This window comes from Carcharhinus amblyrhynchos, chromosome 11, assembly GCF_965287045.1.
Source record: "Carcharhinus amblyrhynchos chromosome 11, sCarAmb.v2.hapA, whole genome shotgun sequence".
Lineage (NCBI taxonomy): Eukaryota > Metazoa > Chordata > Chondrichthyes > Carcharhiniformes > Carcharhinidae > Carcharhinus > Carcharhinus amblyrhynchos.
Genome location: NC_137334.1, coordinates 21,129,245 through 21,151,577, shown reverse-complemented (window position 1 = coordinate 21,151,577; position 22,333 = coordinate 21,129,245). Strand labels below are relative to the sequence as shown.

General features: G+C 47.9%; 1 protein-coding gene across 1 annotated transcript; it reads right to left on the bottom strand.

Moving 5' to 3' along the window:
• Window positions 1-3,256: 3,256 nt before the first annotated feature.
• On the bottom strand, window positions 3,257-21,502 carry asb1 (ankyrin repeat and SOCS box containing 1). The gene is made up of 4 exons (XM_080198744.1): window positions 21,143-21,502; window positions 12,924-13,226; window positions 9,497-9,882; window positions 3,257-6,257 (listed from the first exon to the last, which is right to left on the bottom strand). Exons 1-4 carry the CDS (start codon window positions 21,409-21,411, stop codon window positions 6,124-6,126), a joined length of 1,092 nt encoding a protein of 363 aa, XP_080054870.1. The 5' UTR covers window positions 21,412-21,502; the 3' UTR covers window positions 3,257-6,123.
• Window positions 21,503-22,333: the final 831 nt, after the last annotated feature.

Here is a 22,333-nt window from a genome sequence, read left to right as displayed (position 1 = left end):
TGAATGTTACAACACAGAAGAAAAGTGGTTTTTACACCATGTGGTTTATTGAGGAATAATTTATTAGCCACACACTAGTAACACAGGAGATGATTCGCCACTGTGTTGTCAATAGAGACACCTTGTCAAAGTTTTTCATCTTGCACTCATCAGAACAAGCACAACAACACCAAATTGCAAAACCAGGATCCTGTTTGGTTGACAGGTCGACTTGGATTGATCGAAGCGTTGCCATGGAGATTGCACTAGGGAATTATTGGCCCCTACAATTTTTGGTCTCCGGTCTGTTCTCCATGATAGCAGCTATGACTTGGCATCCCATCGTCACCCCGTTTTGGTGCAGTGTAAATTGCTACTCCCTTTGAAATTTGGTATTCTTGCATCTGTCCTGCTGAGTGCAAGGACCAAAGCTTCAACAACATGTTTCTTTTTTTCCAACAATACCTCAGAGTTTCCTCTTTGAGAAATTGGGTATGCAATCTGCCCAGCTGGGGTAAATGCTATCATCCAGCCAACCATGCTGGGACAGTTTGCCTCCCATTTACCCTTCCAATGAGTCAGTTCCTGCCCTCCAGGAAAGACAGTGGACATTGGCTAGATAGCCCTGTCTATCGACGACGTCTAATTGAAAGAGTAAGGACTGCAGTTAGTGAGACTGATATTGGATCCAGAGTAAAGCCAAAATAAATTGGACATTTAATCATCCTACACTCATCCCTCTCCCAAACTGAAACATTGAATGGCTGATTGCTTCAGTGTAACCTTGGGCCAGATTTTAACTCCAAGTAAATTGGGATTTTCGGTGAGTTAAAATGGAACTCATGTTGCGTCTGCTATTATCATAGAATCATAGTGAAGCAGGAGGCCATTCGACCATCGTGTCTGCACCGACTCTCTGATAGAACACCTTACCCAGGCCCACACCCTGTTCTTTCCCCATAACCCCACATGTTTATTCCTCTAATCTCCCTAAGCTGCACATTTTTGGATACTAAGGGGCAATTTAGCATGGCCAATCTACCTAACCTGCACATCTTTGGACACTAAGGGGCAATTTAGCATGGCCAATCTACCTAACCCATACATCTTTGGATACTAAGGGGCAATTTACCATGGCCAATCTACCTAACCCATACATCTTTGGATACTAAGGGGCAATTTAGCATGGCCAATCTACCTAACCCATACATCTTTGGATACTAAGGGGCAATTTACCATGGCCAATCTACCTAACCCATACATCTTTGGATACTAAGGGGCAATTTAGCATGGCCAATCTACCTAACCCATACATCTTTGGATACTAAGGGGCAATTTAGCACGGCCAATCTACCTAACCTGCACATCTTTGGACACTAAGGGGCAATTTAGGATGGCTAATCCATCTAACCTATATGTCTTTGGACACTGAGGGGTAATTTAGCATGGCCAATCCCCCTAACCTACAGTCTTTAGACACTAAAGGGCAATTTAGCATGGCCAATCCCCCTAACCTACACATCTTTAGACACTAAGGGGCAATTTAACATGGCTAATCCGCTTAAGAACATAAGAACATAAGAAATAGGAGCAGGAGTAAGCCATCTAGCCCTTCGAGCCTGCCCTGCCATTCAATAAGATCATGGCTGATCTTAACCCGCACATCTTTGGAGTGTGGGAGGAAACCGGAACACCCGGAGGAAGCCCACACAGACACGGGGAGAACATGCAGACTCCACACAATCAGTGAGCTGAGGCCGGGATCAGGCAGATTTTAAGTCTGAGCCCTGGACTGCGTCTCTGGGTCAGCCTGAGAGAAATTCTGAAAGCTATCATTCCGCGAATATGACTGTGTCAGGCTGTTCCTTGACTATTCTGTGAGACAGCTCTCCCAATTTTGGCGCAAGCCCCAGATGCTGGTAAAGATGACTCTGCAGGGTGGGCAGGGTTGTGTTTGCTGTGGCCGTTTCAGGTGCCAGGGCTGACGTTAGGTATTCCGTGCAATTTCACTCCTATTTATAGACTTTGCAGCCATTTGATACAGCTGAGTTTGCTAGGCCATCTAAAGGGTATTTAAGAGGCTAGATCCACATTGCTGTGGATCTAGAGACTGGAGTGTGAATAGAAACACAGTAAGAAGTCTCACAACACCAGGTTAAAGTCCAACAGGTTTATTTGGTGGTGGCATTTCCTACCAAGTAAACCTGTTGGACTTTAATCTGGCGTCGTGAGACTCCTTACTGTGTTTACCGCAGTCCAACGCCGGCATCTTCACATTGTGTGAATAGAAACACAGGGATAGCGTTTCACCGCAGATGGTAATGTAGAATAGGGAGTTTCCAATCAGCTGTCCGTTCTACCCAGTGCCCGATATTCAAGATTGCTTCTCTTGATGTAGAGCAAGTTTCGAACTCTGAATGATACACAATTCACAACAACGCAACTATAGCAAACACAAGCCCGGCTGGAACAGGGCTGGAGGGTGTTGTACGCAGCAGTGCTGTGCAGCTGTATGATCCATCAGTTCAAAGGCTCCAAGATGCCTGCATTTTTCTGCAGCCTGTGGACCATGCGTACATGACTGTGCTCCCTTCTCAGTTATTAGTTAAACCCTTAGTTACAACTTTGTTCGCACATCAGCCCCCTGCTCCCGATCTACGGGCACCCGGTGCGGAGAGTGGAGGTGGAGAAGGAGAACGGCCTCCTGGTCAACCTGCTTCTGGGACTGGCCAAGCTGATCATCAAACAGCGGGCAACCGAGGGAACATAGAACATAGAACATAGAACATTACAGCGCAGAACAGGCCCTTCGGCCCACGATGTTGCGCCGACCAGTTACAAAAACAATGACCCACTAGCCTATACCAATCCCTACTCATCCATAAACCTATCCAGAGATCTCTTAAACGCCCCCAAACTAGACGCATTTACAACTGCAGCAGGCAGGGCATTCCAATCCCTCACCACCCGCTGGGTAAAGAACCTACCCCTGACATCCGTCCTGTAGCTACCCCCCCTTAATTTAAAGCCATGCCCCCTCGTGCTAGCTTTCTCCATCCGAGGAAAAAGGCTATCACTATCCACCCTATCTAAACCTCTAATCATCTTATATGTTTCAATAAGATCCCCTCTTAGCCACCTTCTTTCCAACGAAAACAACCCTAGATCCCTCAGTCTCTCCTCATAGGACCTCCCCACCATACCAGGCAACATCCTAGTAAACCTCCTCTGCACCCTCTCCAACGCCTCTTCACATCCTTCTTGGGAGTCGTCCGACCCGACTGTCTGCCCTTCTACCACGGTTATATTCATGGCTGGGTGTCCCTGGAGAGGGAGCATGCTGTGTCCGAGGGCACTATTAACGCTCTCCGTGCCCGCTGGGCACCGCAGGGGCTGAGGTGCATTATTGACCCCCCCATAATCACATTTTAGTTTGATGTTTGAAGTTTCCTTTGCAATCTGATTTTGTTTGATGCAGCATCTCTTCACTTGTCCCTTTGTTTGTTTAACTTAATTTTTTCAACCTGAAACAGTATCAAGATCAGACTGAAGGGGCAGCAATCGGCTGGGATAGTTCGTCCTGTTTTTCGTCTACAGGACATACCTGGGCAATTTTCCACATTGCCGGGCAGATGCCAGTGTTGTAGCTGCACTGGAACAGCTTGGCTAGGGGAGCAACAAGGTCTGGAACACAGGCCTTCAATATTCTTGTCGGAATATTGCCAGGGCCCGTAGCCTTTGCAGTATCCTGTGCCTTCAGCTGTACTGGCCATCCATCTTTCATAGGGCACCACAGTGGCACAGTATTTAGCACTGTAGCCTCTCAGTGCCGGGTACCTGGGTTCAATTCTGGCCTTGGGTGACTGTCTGTGTGGAGTTTGCATGTTCTACCCGTGTCTGCGTGGGTTTCCTCTGGGTGCGCCAGTTTCCTCCCACAGTCCAAAGGTAAGGTGCACTGACCATGCTAAATTCTCCCTCACTGTACCCAAACAGGCGCCAGAGTGTGGCGACTAGAGGATTTTGACAGGGACTTCATTGCGGTATTAATATAAGCCACTAATAAATAAACTTTAAGCTCAAATTGGCTGGAGACTGACATCTGAGAAGCTGGGGACCTCTGGAGGAGGCCGAGACGGCTCATCCACTCGACATTTCGGGCTGACAATTGTTGTGAATACTTCCGTATCTTTCGCACTGATTGCTGGGTTCCTCAATAATTGAGGCTGGGGATATTTGCGGAGCTCCAAGTGAGTTATTTAATTGTGCACTGCTGAACAACGTGCAATGGAGTAGCCCTCAATAGTGTGACCCGGGAATATGTTCTGGACATATTCCAGCATCAAGGAAAGGCACGACGTTCTAAATCTTCAGGAAATGGTTCGAAGTGAAGTGGGATTAATCCCACCCTGTAACCGGATGATGTTACAATCAGGTGGAAACATCTCCTGCCTCCTCTGGCTGTTCAGGCAAGTCCACAAAGCAACAAGGTACCACCGAATGGTAGGTTGCTGCATAAGGCTAAGTCTCACGGGACCCAAGGTGAGGGAGCCAATTGAATACAAAATTAGCTTGATGACACAAGATCTGGGTGGTTGTAGAGGGTTGTTTTTCAAACTGGAGGCCTGTGACCAGCCTCAGGGATCAGTGCTGAGTCCACTGTTATTTGTCACTTATATTAACGATTTGAATGAGAATATAGGAGGCATGGTTAGTACGTTTGCAGATGACACCAAAATCGGTGGCATAGTGGACAGTGAAGAAAGTTATCTTGGATTGCAACGGGATCTTCATCAACTGGGCCAGTGGGCTGACGAATGGCAGATGGAGTTTAATTTAGATAAATGCGAGGTGATGCATCTTGGTCGACCGAACCAAGGCAAGGCTTACTCAGTTAATGGTGGGGTGTTGGAGAGAATTATACAGCTAGGGGTACATGTTCATAGCTCCTTGAAAGTAGAGTCACAGATGGACAGAGTGGTGAAGAAGGCATTGGGCATCCTTGGTTTCATCAGTCAGTACACTGAATACAGGAGTTGGGATGTCTTGTTGAAGTTGTACAAGACATTGGTAAGGCCACACTTGGAATACTGTGGACAGTTCTGGTCACCCTATTATAGAAAGGATATTATTAAACTAGAAAGAGTGCAGAATAGATTTACTAGGATGCTACCGGGACTTGATGGTTTGAGTTATAAGGAGAGGCTGGGTAGACTGGGACTCTTTGTAGGAGGCTGAGAGGTGATCTTATAGAGGTCTATAAAATAATGAGGGGCATAGATCAGCAAGATAGTCAACATCTTTTCCCAAAGGTAGGGGAGTCTAAAACTAGACGGTATGGGTTTAAGGTGAGAGGGGAGAGATACAAAAAGGTCCAGATGGGAAATATTTTCACACAGAGGGTGGTGAGTGCCTGGAACAAGATGCCAGAGACAGTAGTAGAGGTGGGTATAATTTTGTCTTTTAAAAAGCTTTTAGACACATGGGTAAGATGGGTGTAGAGGGATATGGGCCAAACGCGGGCAATTGGGATTAGCTTAGTTGCTAAAAAAAAGGGGCGGCAGGAACAGGTTGGGCTGAAGGGCCTGTTTCCATGCTGTAAACCTCTATGACTCTACGGGTAAGATGGGTATAGAGAGATATGGGCCAAACACAGGGAGCTGGGACTAGCTTAGTGGTAAAAACTGGGTGGCATGGACAAGTTGGGCCAAAAGACCTGTTTCCATGCTGTAAACCTCAATGACTCTATAAGAGTTCGGATGGCGGAGAGTTTGAATGAATCTGACCCCTAACATCAGATTGAAGCCTTCAATTCACCACCAGATGGAGGGAGTTACTCATCATATATAACTAGCTTGGTCTTGTTTTCTTAAAAACGCAAACATATTTTTAAAATTGAGGACGTTCTCTTTTAATTACGGTTCCCGCGTGCAAACGGGACCCTGAGAAACATTAATTTTATTCACAGGGTGGGGGGGGGAGGTTACAGGGGTCTTTAGAATTACGTAAAGTATCAAGAAAGCAAAAGCTCCCTTTCTGAGAGAGGCTACGACAGTTCCGTGTGACAGAAGCTCGAATTTGCAGCCGGTCGAGTGAGGGTCGCGTCCCGGAGAAATCATGCAGAGATGCGTGAGGGGCAGTCCTCCCTCAGGAGTCTTCGTGTAACAGGAAGATTTTTACCGTGTCTGGGATGGGCAGTGTCTGGATCAGGTGAAGGCGGAACTTCCCCAGTGCCCTCCGAATAACAATACGGCAAGAAGATGTCAAAGCCCTGGGAGTTCCTGTTTTAAAAAAAAATGTCATTTTAATGAGCGGTAATATCAGATCTCTCCACCGTGTAAAGTGCCTGCTGAGAAAGTAAACCAAATGACTGTCCGAGCACCCAATAAATCAAATTCTTCTGAACTCAAATCCGATTATTCTGAACTATGATTCAGGGAGTGATTCAGTGGCAGCACGGTGGCACAGCGGTTAGCACTGCTGCCTCACAGCGCCAGCAACCCAGGTTCGATTCCCAGCTTAGGTCACTGTCTGTGTGGAGTTTGCGCATTCTCCCCATGTCTGCGTGGGTTTCCTCCAGGTGCTCCGGTTTCCTCCCACAGTCCAAAGATATGCGGCTTAGGTGGATTGGCCATGCTAAAATTGCCCCTTAGTGTCAGGGAGACTAGTTAGAGTAAATGCATGGGGTTATGGGGACAGAGCCTGGGTGGGGGTCGGTGCACAGCTCGATGGGCCAAATAGCCTTCTTCTGTCCTGGGGCGACTGTATGATCCCAAATGTTGCCATGACTCTCAAAGGGGTTCCAGACCCTCCTGAGTGTCAGGATTTGCTTTATTCAACTGCTTGGGAAATATATACTCTCACTCATACACACACACACGCACACGTTCTCACCATTGATGACTAATGTAGGCAAAACTTCATTATACTTTAAGAAAAAGATGCAAATTACTCAACTCCCCTCCACCCCCACCAGCCACCCTACTGTGGAGGTAGGGGGGGGGGTCAGGAATCTCTTTTCCTTCCAAGATTCTTTGAAGGTAATTACTTCATTATAACTGAGCAAAATATAGAAATATAATATGGGTTCCAGATGTTGTACAGTTCAAGCGTGTTCTCTTTGGAAAAGTTCGCACAGATGTGAGAATGGGAGCAATCCCACTGCCCCAGAGCGGATGCACACCTCACCTGGAGTGGGGGAGAAGGCACCACATTTACACCACACCAGTCAGCTTGTAGAACATCCCCCTCCAGGACTCCAACCCCATTCCCGAGACTTTGGGCACCCAATCCGATGCAGTACAGATTGCATCAGGTGGATGTAAAAAAAAAAGCCCCTCCCCCCCCACCCCTCCCCCGCCTCGCCTCCTCCCCACCCCGGTGCACTAACCAACTTTCCTACCTCACCCAACATCACCAAAACAGACGGTCTGGTCAGTCCACAAGTCCGTGAGAGCTTGCTGTGCACAAATTGACAGCCACACTTCAAACACTGAAACCAGGACACTATCTCATTGGCTTCAAAGCGCATTGGAACATCTCGAGGTTAGGGGGATTAGTGAGATAAATAAGTTTTAAAGTTTATTAGTGTTACAAGTAGGCTTACATTAACACTGCAGTGAAGTTACTGTGAAAATCGCCACACTGAGGGAGAATTTAGCACGGCCAATGCACCTAATTGGCACGTCTCTTGGACTGTGGGAGAAAACCGGAGGAAATCCGTGCAAACACAGTGAGAACGCGCAAACTCCACACAGACAGTGACCCATGGTCAGAATCAAATCCAGGTCTCTGATGTTGTGAGGCAGCAGTGCTAACCAGTGTGCCACCTTACCGCCCCACACAGACACTACATAGATAGGGCCTGGTTAAGATGCTCTGTCGGAGACCTGATGGGCCAAATGGCCTCCTTCTGCACTGCAGGGATTCTATGTGAGATAGCAAGCCTTGATTGCAGGGAGAGTGAGAGATCCCACTTAGCAGAGGCTGAGTTTGGGAACTTTGGAACTACACGTGTATCAGTAGAGAATGGTAGGGGCGCTCGTGAAAGATACCTTTGAAGATTTAAATTGAATTTTACCTTTTCACTTTGAGGATCATTTTGTCTGTAATTTCCGTTGATTCTGGCTGATGTTAAAATACAGGGAGTTGAATCCTGTTAGTCATTTCCTCACTGGGAGGAGGGGGCAGAGGGTCGTTTGGTGAATTTGGTTTATGGTTTCACCCGAGGGGTTCAAAACAAAACTCGGGGCTCGAGACCCCAACACAAGACTGAAGGGGGTCCACCGAAACTTTCCAGCATTTAAACACACGGGATTTCATGTTTTTGCTATGATTTATTGGGGAAATCGGGAATTCTGGGCCCAGCCCAACTCAGTTCTGTGTCTCTCAAAATGTCTCAATTGGTCGGGATGCTGGTGGGTGGGGAGTCTACCATCTTCCATATTACCACAGGAAGTAGTTCTATATTATCACAGGAAGTAGTTGATGCCAAAACATTGAATGGATTCAAAAGGTTGCTGGATAGAGCACTTGGAGCGAATGGGATCAAAGGTTACGGGGAGAAAGCAGGATTAGACTATTGAGTTGGATGATCAGCCATGATCATAATGAATGGCGGAGCAGGCTTGAAGGGCTGAATGGCCTCCTCATGCTCCTATCTTCTCTGTTTCTATATCTATCTTCCTGCCTCTACCAGCCCTCCCCCCCTAACCCCACATCAAGGAGAGTGGGGCCTGCTGGCAGCCACAACCCTTGGCCCTTGTTCCCAATACCCCCCCCCACTTAACCTCCCCCCTCACAATCCCCACCCGATAAAACTCCACCCGCCATCACTTTACCCTGGCCTGAGTCTCTCTCCGATCCTCCAATGGGTGTACTTCCTGCAGCAGCCACCATCTTCCCAGTGGCGCTGCAGGGCAAATGAGGTGCTGGCCTCTGATTGGTCCTTTGGCCCAACTTATCCATGGTGCCCTTTTTTAAAACCCCGACGCTAATCCCAATTGCCTGCATTTGTCCCATATCCCGCTATGCCCATCTTACCCATAAAACACTGTTTAAAAGACAAAATTGTACCCACCTCTACTATTGCTTCTGGCATCTTCCCTCCCACATTTTAAAGTTTATTTATTGGTGTCACATGCAGGCTTCCATTAACACCGCAATGAAGTTACTGTGAAAATCCTCTAGTTGCCACACTCTGGTGCCTGTTCGGGTACACTGAGGGAGAATTTAGCATGGCCAACGCACCCTAACCAGCAGGTCTTTCAGACTGTGGGAGCACCCGGAGGAAACCCATGCAGACACGGGGAGAATGTGCAGTCTCCACACAGACAGTGACCCAAGCCGGGAATTGAACCCGTGTCGCTGGCGCTGTGAGACAGCAGTGCTGGCCACTGTGCCACCCATATCTTACCCTTCCAGACTAATCTGAACACATTGACACCCCTCGGGTTTGCGCAATACACAGCGAACCACGTTATACCCAGATGGGAAATAAAACGGACATGTGATTTGTTACCTTTAGCAGCTCGGAAGAGCTGCAAGGCTTCCTCATTCACCTTCATCCGCCCCATGGTCTCTGCATCCAGGCTCTCCCAGTTCACTAGGTTCAAGTCAGCACCAAAGTCAATCAAAAGTTTTACAAACTGCGCGTCGCAGCCGTGCCGGAGAACAGCGTCGAGGACACAGACAGGGGAGCCCCGGGGAAAGGCCGACACCTCCACCGGACCCCAGTAATTATAATCGGGGTTTGCGCCAGCTTTTAGTAACAACTTGAAGCACTGGAGATGTTGATAGGCTGAGCTGATGTAGAGAGGGCAAATACCCAGCGATGTGAACCTGCGAGCAGCGGGCATTGAGCTGCGGCTGGCCACGTGGTGATTAACATCGACGTCTGCACCGTACCTGCAGCAGAAATGTAAGCCCAGTCAGTGACAGTGTGAGTAATTTCCACAGATAGGACTATTCGCTGGTTTTTGCATCAAATTATAGCGTTAAAGTTTATTTATTAGTGTCACAAGTAAGACTTACATTAACAATTCAATGAAGTTATTGTGAAATTCCCCTAGTTGCCACACTCCGTTCGGGTACACTGAAGGAGGATTTAACACGGCCAATGCACCTATTCAGCACATCTTTGGAGTGTGGGAGGAAACTGGAGCACCCGGAGGAAACTCACGCAGACACGGGGACAGCATATAATCACAACACAGACAGTAACCCAAATTGGGAATCGAGTGAGTAAACCATAGAATCCCTACAGTGCAGAAGGAGGCCATTCGTCCCATCAAGTCTGCACCGACTCTCCAAAGATCAACGCAATGCGAGGTAGGTCCATTCAAAAGTCTGACATCAGCAGGGAAGAAGCTGTTCTTCAGTCGATTAGTATGTGACCTCAGGCTTCTGTATCTTTTTCCTGATGGAAGAAGGTGGAAGAGAGAATGTCCAGGGTGCGTGGGGTCCTTAATGATGCTGGCTGCTTTTCCGAGGCAGCAGGAAGTGTAGACAGAGTCAGTGGGTGGGAGGCTGGTTTGCGTGATGGATTGGGCTACATTCATAATCCTTTGTAGTTTCTTGCAGTCTTGGGCCATACCAAGCTGTGATACAACCAGAAAGAATGCTTTCTATGGTGCATCTGTGAAAGTTGGTGAAAGTCGTAGCTGACATGCTGAATTTTCTTAGCCTCCTGAGAAAGTATTCAATGCCCACATTCAAACTCTCCAGAAGAACGTCCCACCTAGATGGGCTGAACGGTCCACTTCTTTTATGGTCTGAAGCACAGGCTAGGAAACACATCTTGGCAGGAGGACAAGATCACCTGGTCCCCACTGTGTCCTTAGCCCACATTCACACGCAATGCATTTCCCAGTCGGGGAATGATATGGAGCGGGAACCCTGGCTGATAATCCTCGCTCCGCTCCCCAGCCAAGCCAGGAATGCAGAAACCATCGCTATCCGGGATACAAGTGGCTGCCTCTATACACCCTTTTCCTCCTCTGCATCCCACAGTTCCACAATGGAATTACCTTTGCACCATCAGGTCATACTGCCACCTAATCGAATGTGAGCATTGAATACTTTATCAGAAAAAAATCAGCATGTCCATCACAACTCTCACCAACCTTTACAGATGCGCCGTAGAAAGTATTCCTTCTGGTTGTATCACAGCTCGGTATGGGCTCCTGATCTGCCCAAGACAGCAAGGGACTACAAAAGGTTGTGAACGTAGCCCAATCTATCAGGCAAACAAGCCTCCCATCCATTGACTCTGTCTACACTTCCTGCTGCCTCGGCAAAGCAGTCAGCATAATTAAGGACCCCCAGAAATTCTCTCCTCCACCATTGGGAAAAAGATACAAAAGTCTGAGGACACATACCAACTGACTCAAGAACAGCTTCTTCCCTGCTGCCATCAGACTTTTGAATGGACCTATCTTGCATTAAGTTGATCTTCCTCTACACCCTAGCTATGACTGTACACTACATTCTGCACTCTCATGTCCCCTTCTTCCCTATGCACTCTATGAATAATAGCCGGAACTCTATCACCTTGCCTACCCAGTGAGTGTGAGGGTCCGATAACGGAAATCTCTGTTGACCTCAGGCGGGAATTTCCAGTCACGCCCAAGCAAGGCTGTAAAATCCTGCCCAGAATGTTTTGTCTGTATAGCGCGTAAGGAACAATACTTTTCACTGTATTCCAATACATGTGACAACAATAAATCAAATCAAATCGAGAGTAGCAAGCAGCCACACCAATGGCAATGACAGCTACCTACATCACATAACCCAGGTACAGTTCTCTGTGCTAGGTCGCAGGTCACAGGTCATGACCCACAGTGGGCTGGCAAGATGAGCTATGGCTACTGTTGGGCTTTTGCACAGCACAGTGCCACCCAACCCTCTTCCTGATGTGGCCCTATTAAACACGTCAGAGTGTAAATTCTGGGGTGCTGCTCGAGCTGGGTGGGAGGGGTTAGAGGGAGACTTATTTCTGACCACTGGGAAGCCCCTTGAATCCTCCATTTTGCTTTCTGGTGGTGGGCCTGACCTAATGGACTTCTCCCTGTGGTCCGACTCTTGCTGTGAAGAAAGTCTGTGAAGAGGGTGGGATTGTTTTTTTTTACAGGGAAACCTTTATTTTTCATCAACGCATCCCTCCCCCTAACCCCTACAGGTTCAACTCCTATCCTCCCTAATGCTTCACTCAAAAATTAAAGCCCTCCCTCTTCACCCATTCCACCCAGCTCTCTTAGCCCGCCAGAATTTTCACTCTGAAGGTAGGGTCCAACAACCTGTCCTGGTCCCCCCATGCCAACACTATAGTTAAGAAAGCGCACCAACGCCTCTACGTTCTCAGAAGACTAAGGAAATTTGGCATGTCCAATACAACTCTCACCAACTTTTACAGATGCATCTTTCTGGTTGTATCGCAGCTTGGTATGGCTCCTGGTCTGACCAAGACCACAAGAAACTACAAAGGGTTGTGAACGAGGCCCTGTCCAACACTCAAACCAGCTTCCCATCCACTGACTCTGTATACATTTCCTACTGCCTCGGGAAAAGCAGCCAGCATAATCAAGGATGCCACAGACCTCAGGCATTCTCTCTTCCACCTTCTTCCGCTGGGAAAAAGATATAAAACTCTGAGGTTATGTATCAATCAACTCAAGAACAGCTTCTTCCCTGCTGCCGTCAGACTTTTGAATGGACCGACCTCGCACTAAGTTGATCTTTCTCTACACCCTAGCTATGACTGTAACACTACATTCTGCACTCTCTCCTTTCCTTCTCTATGAACGGTATGCTTTGTCTGTACAGTGCACAAGGAACAATACTTTTCACTGTATACGAATACATGCGACAATAAATCAAATCAAATCAAACTTGGGGAAAAGAATCGCTCTGTACAAAGGTAATTAATCCAGGCACGAACCCCAACTCACTTGATTAGTTCTTTGAGGATGTCTGCCCTGCCCACCCGCGAGGCGTGATACACGGGCGTGCTGCGGTGGTGGGAACTTCCGTTGGGATCTGCTCCTGCTTGCACAAGGATCCTCGCACAGTCCAAGTGGCCATTCAGGACAGCCACGTACAGCGCCGTCTGCCCCTTAACATCCACCAAGTCCACCTCGGCCCCCTGCTTGAGGAGGTAGTCCACACAGTCTGCGTGGCCGGCCGTGGCAGCAATCCGTAGTGGTGTGCACGGCAGCCATCCGCAGCACCACACCGATTTCTCATTGATCCGTCTGCAAAATAACGTGACAACTTTATAAACTTGTCCCTCAGCTAGACCCTGCTTCAGAGTCCGGATCTGTCGTTAGTGTACGCTTAAACTGGACCGTCTGACGGGCAACATGACAGCTCTGTGACTATCACTGCTAGCTGTGCAGACACGTGGATTTGGGCCAGTGTCTGCGGGAGTTTGCGCATTCTCCCCATGTTTGTGTGGGTTTTCTCCGGGTGCTCCGGTTTCCTCCCACACCCCAAAAACGTGCTCTTAGGCTGATTGGCGTAACAAATTGTCCCTAAATTAGTCTTCCCTCAATCTTCCCCAATAGGCGTAGACAAAGGTCATGGGTAGAGGAGGGCATTCATAATGTTAAAATGGCGGCGCAGGCTCGTTGGGCCGAAGGGCCTGTTTCCCGTGCTGTGTTGTTCTTTGTTTTATCACAACCTCGGCGTTTTTCCTTCTCTATTACTTATTAGTCAGGGCTAGAACAGGTTAAAGGGGCTGAATGGCCTAGTTCTCCCAACTCAATTTCTTTCATTTTTTGCTTCACTTATACAGGGCCTTGGTGAGACCACATCCGGAGTACTGTGTACACTTTTGGACTCCTAATTTAAGAGAGGTTTTTATAGCGTGAGAATCAGTTTAGTGAAGGTTCACTTGACTGATTTCTGGGATGGGGAGGGGGGAGTTATCATAGAATCCCTACAGTGCAGGAGGAGGCCATTTGGCCCATTGAACTTATACTGACTCTCCAACAGAACATCTCACCCAGGCCCTATCCTGTAACCCCACATATGTACACCGTTAATCCCCTAACATCTTGGGACACTAAAGGGCAATACAGAATTTGAAAAAATAAGTGCTTTTCATCTTGCACTCATCAGGACAGCTGCAAGAATATCAAATTTCAAAGGGAGCAACAATTTATACTGCTTGTGAAAGGCACTTGTTGACACGTCAACTCAAGTTGGTTGAGGCATTACCATGGAGAATGCGCCAGGGAACCGCTGTCCCCCATATGGTGCAATGCCTGGACATGTTTCTTTTGCCTGCAGAGGACAGGTACCACATATTAATACATGTTCATGCTTCAACAGGATGTCCCTTTTATTAGCAATATACAAATTGTTGATGTGGTATTCAGGTGATTTGAGACTGGTAATTGTCAATGACTTATTAATTGCATTGTTACGGTTTAATTGCAATTGCATTGTTAGACAGGCAATAGGCATTTGCACTCCTACGAATGGTAACCCAAGCCGGGAATCGAACCCGGGTCCCTGGTGCTGTGAGGCAGCAGTGCTAACCACTGCGCCACCCTAAACTGATGTTTCCCAAGTGGGGATCGAACCCGGGCCACAATACTGAACCCCAACCACTTGAGTATATTCATTGGGGTGAAGGTTTGAGTTCGTGGGCTGGGGTGAGGGGAGGGGGATTCTGGTTGCAAACCAAGCAAAAACCCCTGGTTGCAGATGAGTTACTTTCTCCTGAAACCAGGTGATTTATGATGCTGCAGCTGTATTTTATGTCCAGCAGCCATGACGTAACAGGCTATTTTTGTTTGAAGGCTGCAGGATGAGTCCCAATGAGAGAGTAAACAAGGAGTTCTAGAGTTGGCTAAGTTTCACGGACAGGTCTAGCTCACGAGGGGGGAAGCAGCGATGGACAACTCTGGGTGAGGGTGTGGGGATCTGCTTTATCTCAGCTTGATAGGACTGTTCAGTAAAGCTGGAGAGGGTGGCTTCACAATAGGAAGACAAAACCACAAAAACAACTCACTCCCATAAAACCATAAGGTGAAGGACCAGAATTAGGCCATTCAGCCCATCAAGTCCGCCATTCGATCATGGCTGATATGACTCTCGTCCTCATTCTCCTGCCTTCCCCCCATAACCCTTGATCCCCTTATTGATCAAGAACCTATCTATCGATAGCCATGAATTCCATGGTGGAATTTGAATTTGATAAAAAATATCTGGAGTTAAGAGTCTACTGATGACCGTGAAGCCATTGTCAATTGTCAGAAAAACCCATCTGGTTTATTAATGTCCCTTTAGGGAAGGAAATCTGCCGTCCTTACCCAGTCTGGCCTACATGTGATTCCAGAGCCACAGCAATGTGGTTGACTTTCACCTGCCCTCGGGCAACTAGGGATGGGCAATAAATGCTGGCCCAGCCAGCGATGCCCATGACCCACGAATTAATTAAAAAAAACGTTTCCAGGCACTTCACAAAACTGCAACAGCCAAAGGATTAGGAACAGTGATTTAGCACTCGACCAAAGTGGTAGATTTTTAAGAGTGGTAAGAAGGGAGAGGTTTTTGAGGGAATTTTAGAGCCTAAGGCCTAGTCAGCAAGTCATGGCCAACCAGCATGGAGTCAAGAGAATGGGGGATGGACAACAAAGGATTGCAAAGATCCTTGGAACGTGTAGGGCTGGAGGGAGTCACAGAGATAGGAAGGCAAAATCATAGAGGGATCAGAATGGCAGGGTGAGAATTTTAAAATCAGACGGCCTTGGTAAGCAAGACCATAGAACCATAAGACGTAGGGGCAGAATTAGGCCAATCGGCCTATCGGGTCTGCTCCGCCATTCTATCATGGCTGATGTTTTACTCATCCCCATTGCCTTTTCCCCCATAACTCCTGATCCCCTTATTAAGGGAGCACAAGATCGATGGAGGAGTCGGGCTTGGACATGGTCGATAGAGTTTCAGATGAGCAGAGTTTACACAGGGTCAGTGGCGTAGCCAGGTTCGAAGGTTAGGGGGAGCGAGCACATAAAGAAGGCACCACCAAATAAAATGTGACCGCCCCCTCATTACTATTCCACCAATCCCTGCCCACCCTGTCCAGGCCCCGCCCCCATGCTGACATCATCACAGTCTGGCGTCATCATGTCGCACGCAAAACAACCCTTCTTTTCTCAGTAATTTATTTTTTTTCCTTTTTTAGAAAAAACATTTATCTTTGAAAAGGCGCCAATTCTGAAAAATGACTACTGCTGAACCCTGATGGTCATCCGTAGGCTGGGCCGTCCCACTGACGGAGCGGGGCTGAGGGAGCCCTGTCCCGATTGGCGGAGCTTGTGGACACGCGGGGCTGTGATTGGTGAACTCAGCTGTCAGTCAGCTCTAAGTGCGATCCCGTGTACCGGATTGGTGGAGTGGGGTGGGGTGGGTGGGTGGGTGGGGGGGGGGGGGGGTGGTGGTGGTGGTGGTGGTGACGTATCATCCTAGGATTGGCTTATCGAGCTGTCAGTCAGGGGGTTGGGTGTGGGTCTTCCCCATAAACCACAATATATAACCACAAAATATACATTTTTTTAAAAAAAAATCAATAATCACAGGTAGGCTGTAATTAATGAATTCCGTGCACAAAGTTCGAAAGACATTCAAAATCCACTCGTGTGGACACTTGCAGACAGTAGGAAGGACAATGAATATTTCTCTCTGACGCTATAATCTCAGGAGTACTGCGGGATAGTTAGTTTCAACAGAGAAGTGGGACATTTCAACTTCATAACTTCTGGCTCAACTTTGTGACAGAATTAAAAGTTACAGCGTAATTAACAAACGAGTGTTGGTGTGTCCATCCCCTCACCTCACATGAGTGTTTTTCCCATTCAGTTCCTAGGTTATGTACAAGTTCCAGCCTCTCCGTAAACTTGTCAGTTAATAAGTGAGGAGCCGTGCTCCCGATGGGTTTATCGCGCTGTCACTCAGAGGGGGTTGTGTGTGGGTGGGAGTTAGTGAGTATGAAAGGCGCCACCTCTGAAAAATGTGCTCAGGGGGAGCAGGGTTGCTCCCCCCTGCACCCCCACTGCACAGGGTAGGAGCCAGCAGGGAGAAGCCAGAATACTCACGTCTAAAGATTAAGAAAAAAATGCAGGGATGAGAGTCTCAGCAGAGAGCATGAAGTTCCGGAGGTGGTGGAAGCAGATGGTTCGTGCGATAGAAAAGGTTGCCGGTCAGAATGAGGCTCAAAGGGAATGGTGAGGTTTCGAAAAGGTGCAGTTCCATCTGAGTCACGTGGGGGAGGGCACGTGAAGTGTGGTGGGGGGTCACAAGTGGTGTAGAGGAAACAGAATGTGTGAGGGAGCCAAAGAGAGTGGGACGACTGTGTCTCCCGCTGCACGGACACCAGCACATGGATTGAGTTTATTTGCATTAGGTTTATTTGCAAGTTTGCTATTAGACACTGCTTCAATGTTTATTTCCCGAGAGAGCTGGTGTAACATGGGACACTAAAATGAAAGGAGAATCCTGCAGATGTTGGAGATCTGACTTGGAAATGTATCAGCCATTCCTTCGGTGTCGCTGGATCAAAATCCAGGAACTGTTTCCCTAACAGCATTGAAATCAGAACCTGCTGGAAACACTCAGTAGGTCTTGCAGCAACTGTGGGGAGAAAAACAGTTAACATTTCCAAGCCCAGTAAGTTTTCTGAAGTCCTATTGGACTCGAACGTTTAAGTTTGAAAATAGAATTGATCGCCAAACTTGGACGGGTTCATGGATGAGAGGGGTGTGGAGGGATATGGTCCAAGTGTAGGTCAGTGGGACTCGGCAAAAAGTGGTTTGGCACAGACAAAAAGCTGTAATTTTCTATGGTGCTAGGGTTCTAACCCATCTTTTTCACTAGTGAGAAAGGGAAGGAAATCTGCTGTCCTTATCCAGTCTAGCCTACAAGTGACTCTGGACGCACAGCAATCTGGTTGACTCTCAACTGCCCTTTGAAATGACCAAGTGACGCACTCAGTTCATTGGCAATTAGAGATGGGCAATAAATGCTGACCCAGCCAGCAATGCCACATCCCATGAAAGGACAAAAAGACAGGAGTGAGGCATTGAGTGACTCTTTAGCACTGAACATGAACATAGAACATAGAACATTACAGCGCAGAACAGGCCCTTCGGCCCACGATGTTGCGCCGACCAATTAAAAAAGCAATGACCCTCTAACCTAAACCAATCCCTTTCCATCCATAAACCTATCCACGGATCTCTTAAATGCCCCCAAACTAGGCGCATCTACAACTGCAGCACGCAGGGCATTCCAATCCCTCACCACCCTCTGGGTAAAGAACCTACCTCTGACATCCGTCCTATAACTACCACCCCTTAATTTAAAGCTATGCCCCCTCATGCTAGCTTTCTCCATCCGAGGAAAAAGGCTATCACTGTCCACCCTATCTAAACCTCTAATCATCTTGTATGTTTCAATAAGGTCCCCTCTTAGCCGCCTTCTTTCTAACAAAAACAACCTCAAATCCCTCAGTCTCTCCTCATGGGACCTTCCCTCCATACCAGGCAACGTCCTGGTAAACCTCCTCTGCACCCTCTCCAATGCCTCCACATCCTTCCTATAATGTGGGGACCAGAACTGCACACAATACTCCAAGTGTGGACGCACCAGAGTTTTGTACAGTTGCAACATGACATTGCGGCTCCTAAATTCAATCCCCCTACCAATAAACGCCAAGACACCGTATGCCTTCCTAACAACCTCATCTACTTGATTCCCAACTTTCAGGGATCTATGTACACATACACCTAGATCCCTCTGTTCATCAACACTAGAGTCCTACCGTTAGCCCTATACTCTACACATCTGTTATTCCTATGAGGGAGGTATCTAATAACAAATTGAAAAGGACAATGCTTTCTCTTCCTGCTGCTTCTGCTATTTCATTCTTGGGACATGGATATTGCTGGCTTATTACCCATCTCTAATTGCCCCTTGAAAAGGAGGTGGTGAGCTGCCTTCTTAAACCACTGCAGTCCCTATGGTGTAAGTACACCCACAGTGCTGTTAATGAGGGAGTTCCAGAATTTTGACCCAGCGACAGGGAAGGAATGGCCGATATATTTCCAAGTCAGGAAGGAAGGTGAGTGACTTGGAGAGGAACTTCCAGGTAATGATGTTCCCAGGTATCTGCTGCCCTTGTGCTTTTAGATAGACATGGTCGTGGATTTGGAAGGTGCTGTCAAAGGAGCCTTGGTGAATTCCTGCAGTGCATCTTGTAGATGGTACACATGGCTGCCACTGGCGTCAGTAGTGGAGGGAGTGAATGTGATGCCAATCAAGCGGGCTGCTTTGCCCTGGATGGTGTTGAGCTTCTTGAGTGTTGTAGCTGCACCCATCCAGACAAGTGGAGAGTATTCCATCACACTCCTGGCTTGTGACCTGTAAATGGTGGACAGGCTTTGGGAGTCAGGACATGAGTTACTCACCACAGGATTCCCAGCCTCTGACCTATTCTTGTAGCCACAGTATTTTTATGGCTGGGTTCGGTTCAGTTCCTGATCTATAGTAACCCGCAGCATGTTGATGATGGAGGATTCAGCAATGCCATTGAATGTCGATAGTTAGATTCTCTCATGTTGGAGATGGTCATTGCCTGGCATTTGCGTGGCATGAATGTTACTCACTAATTGTCAGCCCAAGCTTGGATATTGTCCAGTTCTTGCTGCATTTGACTGGATTCCTCAGATACTGAAGCATGGACTGTTTCAGTACCCAAGGAATTGTGAATGGTGCTGAATATTATGTAATCATCAGTGAACATCCCAACTTCAAACCTTATGATGGAAGGAAGGTTATTGATGAAACATCTGAAGATGTTGGGCCTTGGACGTTACCCTGAAGGACTTCTGCAGAGATGTTATTTGGGCTAAATTTCAATTCATCCACAATGTGGTGTCAGACAGTAACACCATACATGGGAACTTTTCTTTGTAAACTGTGGCAGATAACCACAAAAGCAAAAAAGGTAATGCTATAAAACACTACTTAGACCATAGGGAGAATTTTGAGTCCAATATGCTTGGCATTCAGTTTAGAAACAATATCAAAACCATGGAGAGGACAAAGGAAGAGATTTATTCAAATTAATTTATGAAAACTGTTTTAAATTATTGGTTTAGTCACAGTTAGAAACAACAGCAGGGAACAGGTTGTCCATCTTTTTGGATGGGGCTGGGAGGAGGGAGCATGAAGTACAGAGAGAAGAAATTCCACATAGCTCTTGGAGCTAAAGGGATCAAGAGATATGGGGGAAAGTGGGGAATCAGGATATTGGGTGGGATGTTACGGCCTCGCTCATCCCCAAACCATAAAATCCTGCCCAAAGTCAACCAAGCCTTCCCATGCCCACCCCTCGCCCGCTCCGATTCCTGTGGCAGGCGAGCTGGTAAAATTCCAGCCATTGAATCTGGTGAGACTCTCTCTTGTTGGAGATGTGTGGCGTGAATGTTACTTATCACTTATCAATCCAAGCCTGGATATTGTTCAGGTTTTGCTGCAATTGGACATGGAATACTTCAATATCTGATGAGCCACAAATGGTGCTAAACATTGTACAATCATCCATGATAACAATGAATGGCGAAGCAGGCTCAAAGGGCCAAATGGGCTACTACTGCTTCTAGTTTCCATTAAATGCAATAATAGGGCAGCACGGTGGCACAGTGGTTAGCACTGCTGCCTCACAGCCCCAGAGACCTGGGTTTGATTCCCAGCTTGGGTCACTCTCTGTGTGAAGTCTACATGTTCTCCCCGTGTCTGCATGGGTTTCCTCGGGGTGCTCCAGTTTTCTCCCACACTCCAAGGATGTGCAGGTTAGGTGCATTGGTCATGCTAAATTGTGATGTGTAGGTTAGAGGGAGCGGCAGGGTAAGTAGGTGGGATTATGGGGATAGGATTGTTGTCAGTGCAGGCTCAATGGGCTGAAAGGCCTCCTTCTGCACTGTAGGGATTCTATGATTTCTACGAACTGCAAAAGTTAAAAAAATGTGGGCAATGCTAGCCCTCCTGAAAAACAAAAGCATTTAGAAAAACACCCAGTTGAAATATTGAGTTGTTAGCCACACAGTGGCAGACAGATGCACAGGAATGTAGCTGGGATAAGGTGCAGCAATGCCCTCACCTCCTAAAGTTGTCCTCCTGCAGGAGAGAGCTGATGGTGTCCAGGTCGCCCACATAGGTGGCATCGTGTAGCCGGCTGTCCTCACCCCCCTCCATGGGGCTGTCACAGAACTGCTCCCGCAGCCACTCCTTCAGGTTGCGCCCAGCCCTGGCTCCAGCAGCGGCCGCACTCTCAGCCTCTTGCCCCTGGCCTGGACATTCAGCACCGGGCTGCGCTGGACAGCTCCCCGCGGAGCTGCTCCCCTCCTGCGCTGCATCCCCGCCCAACATGCTGTGGCCCCCGGGCAGCTCACACAGCCACAGCCCGGGGCATTACCACCTTCCCTGGCTGCTCCCTCACTAAATCCACCCTCTTCCCCCGGTTCAGGAACCTCCCATGTCGCCTTGTACATCCTGCCCGGAGCTCATTGCTCGGCTCCGATGCCACTCAGTTCAGCCCGGCTCCTCCTCCAGACACAGTTAACCCTCCACTTGCCCAATGCTTCCCAGACACTCACTGTCTGCAGTATCTCTGACACAGCAAAACCACCCCTTCTGAACTGCAATACATTTCAGTTAAGTTTATTTATTAGTGTCACAGGTAAGGCTTACATTACTACTGCAATGAAGTTACTGTGAAATTCCCCTAGTCGCCACAGTCCAGCGCCTGTTCGGATCAATGCACCTAACCTGCACCTCTTTTAGACTGTGGGAAGAAACCTGAGCACCCGGAGGATATCCAAGCAGACATGGAGAGAATGTGCAAACTCCACACAGACAGTGACCCAAGCCGGGAATCAAACCCGGGTCCCTGGCGCTGTGAAGCAGCAGTGTTAACCACTGTGCCACCATGTTGCCATCTGAAACTGTTGCTTGTATAGGGTGTTCCAACAAATGGGCAGCACAGTGGCACAGTGGTTAGCACCGCTGCCTCACAGTGCCAGGGACACAGGTTCCATTCCCGGCTTGGGTCACTATCTGTGTGGAGTTTGCACATTCTCCCTGCGCCTGTGTGGGTTTTCTCCCACAGTCCGAAAGACATGCTGGTTAGGTGCATTGGTCACGCTAAATTCTACCTCAATGTACCCAAACTGGCACTGGAGTGTGGCAACTAAGGGAATTTTCAGAGTAACTTCATTGCAGTGTTAATGTAAGCCAACTTGTGACACTAATAAATAAACTTAAGATTTGATTTTGATTTGATTTATTAGTG

What these genes read in the sequence shown, in the direction of transcription:
- asb1 (XM_080198744.1), bottom strand. Translation starts at nt 21,411, where the DNA reads ATGTTGGGCGGGGATGCAGCGCAGGAGGGGAGCAGCTCCGCGGGGAGC. An exon ending in CAGGAGGACAACTTTAGGAG is followed by an intron (nt 13,227 to 21,142) that starts GTGAGGGCATTG and finishes GTTATTTTGCAG; the next exon opens with ACGGATCAATGAGAAATCGG. An exon ending in GCTCTTCCGAGCTGCTAAAG is followed by an intron (nt 6,258 to 9,496) that starts GTAACAAATCAC and finishes TTTTTAAAACAG; the next exon opens with GAACTCCCAGGGCTTTGACA.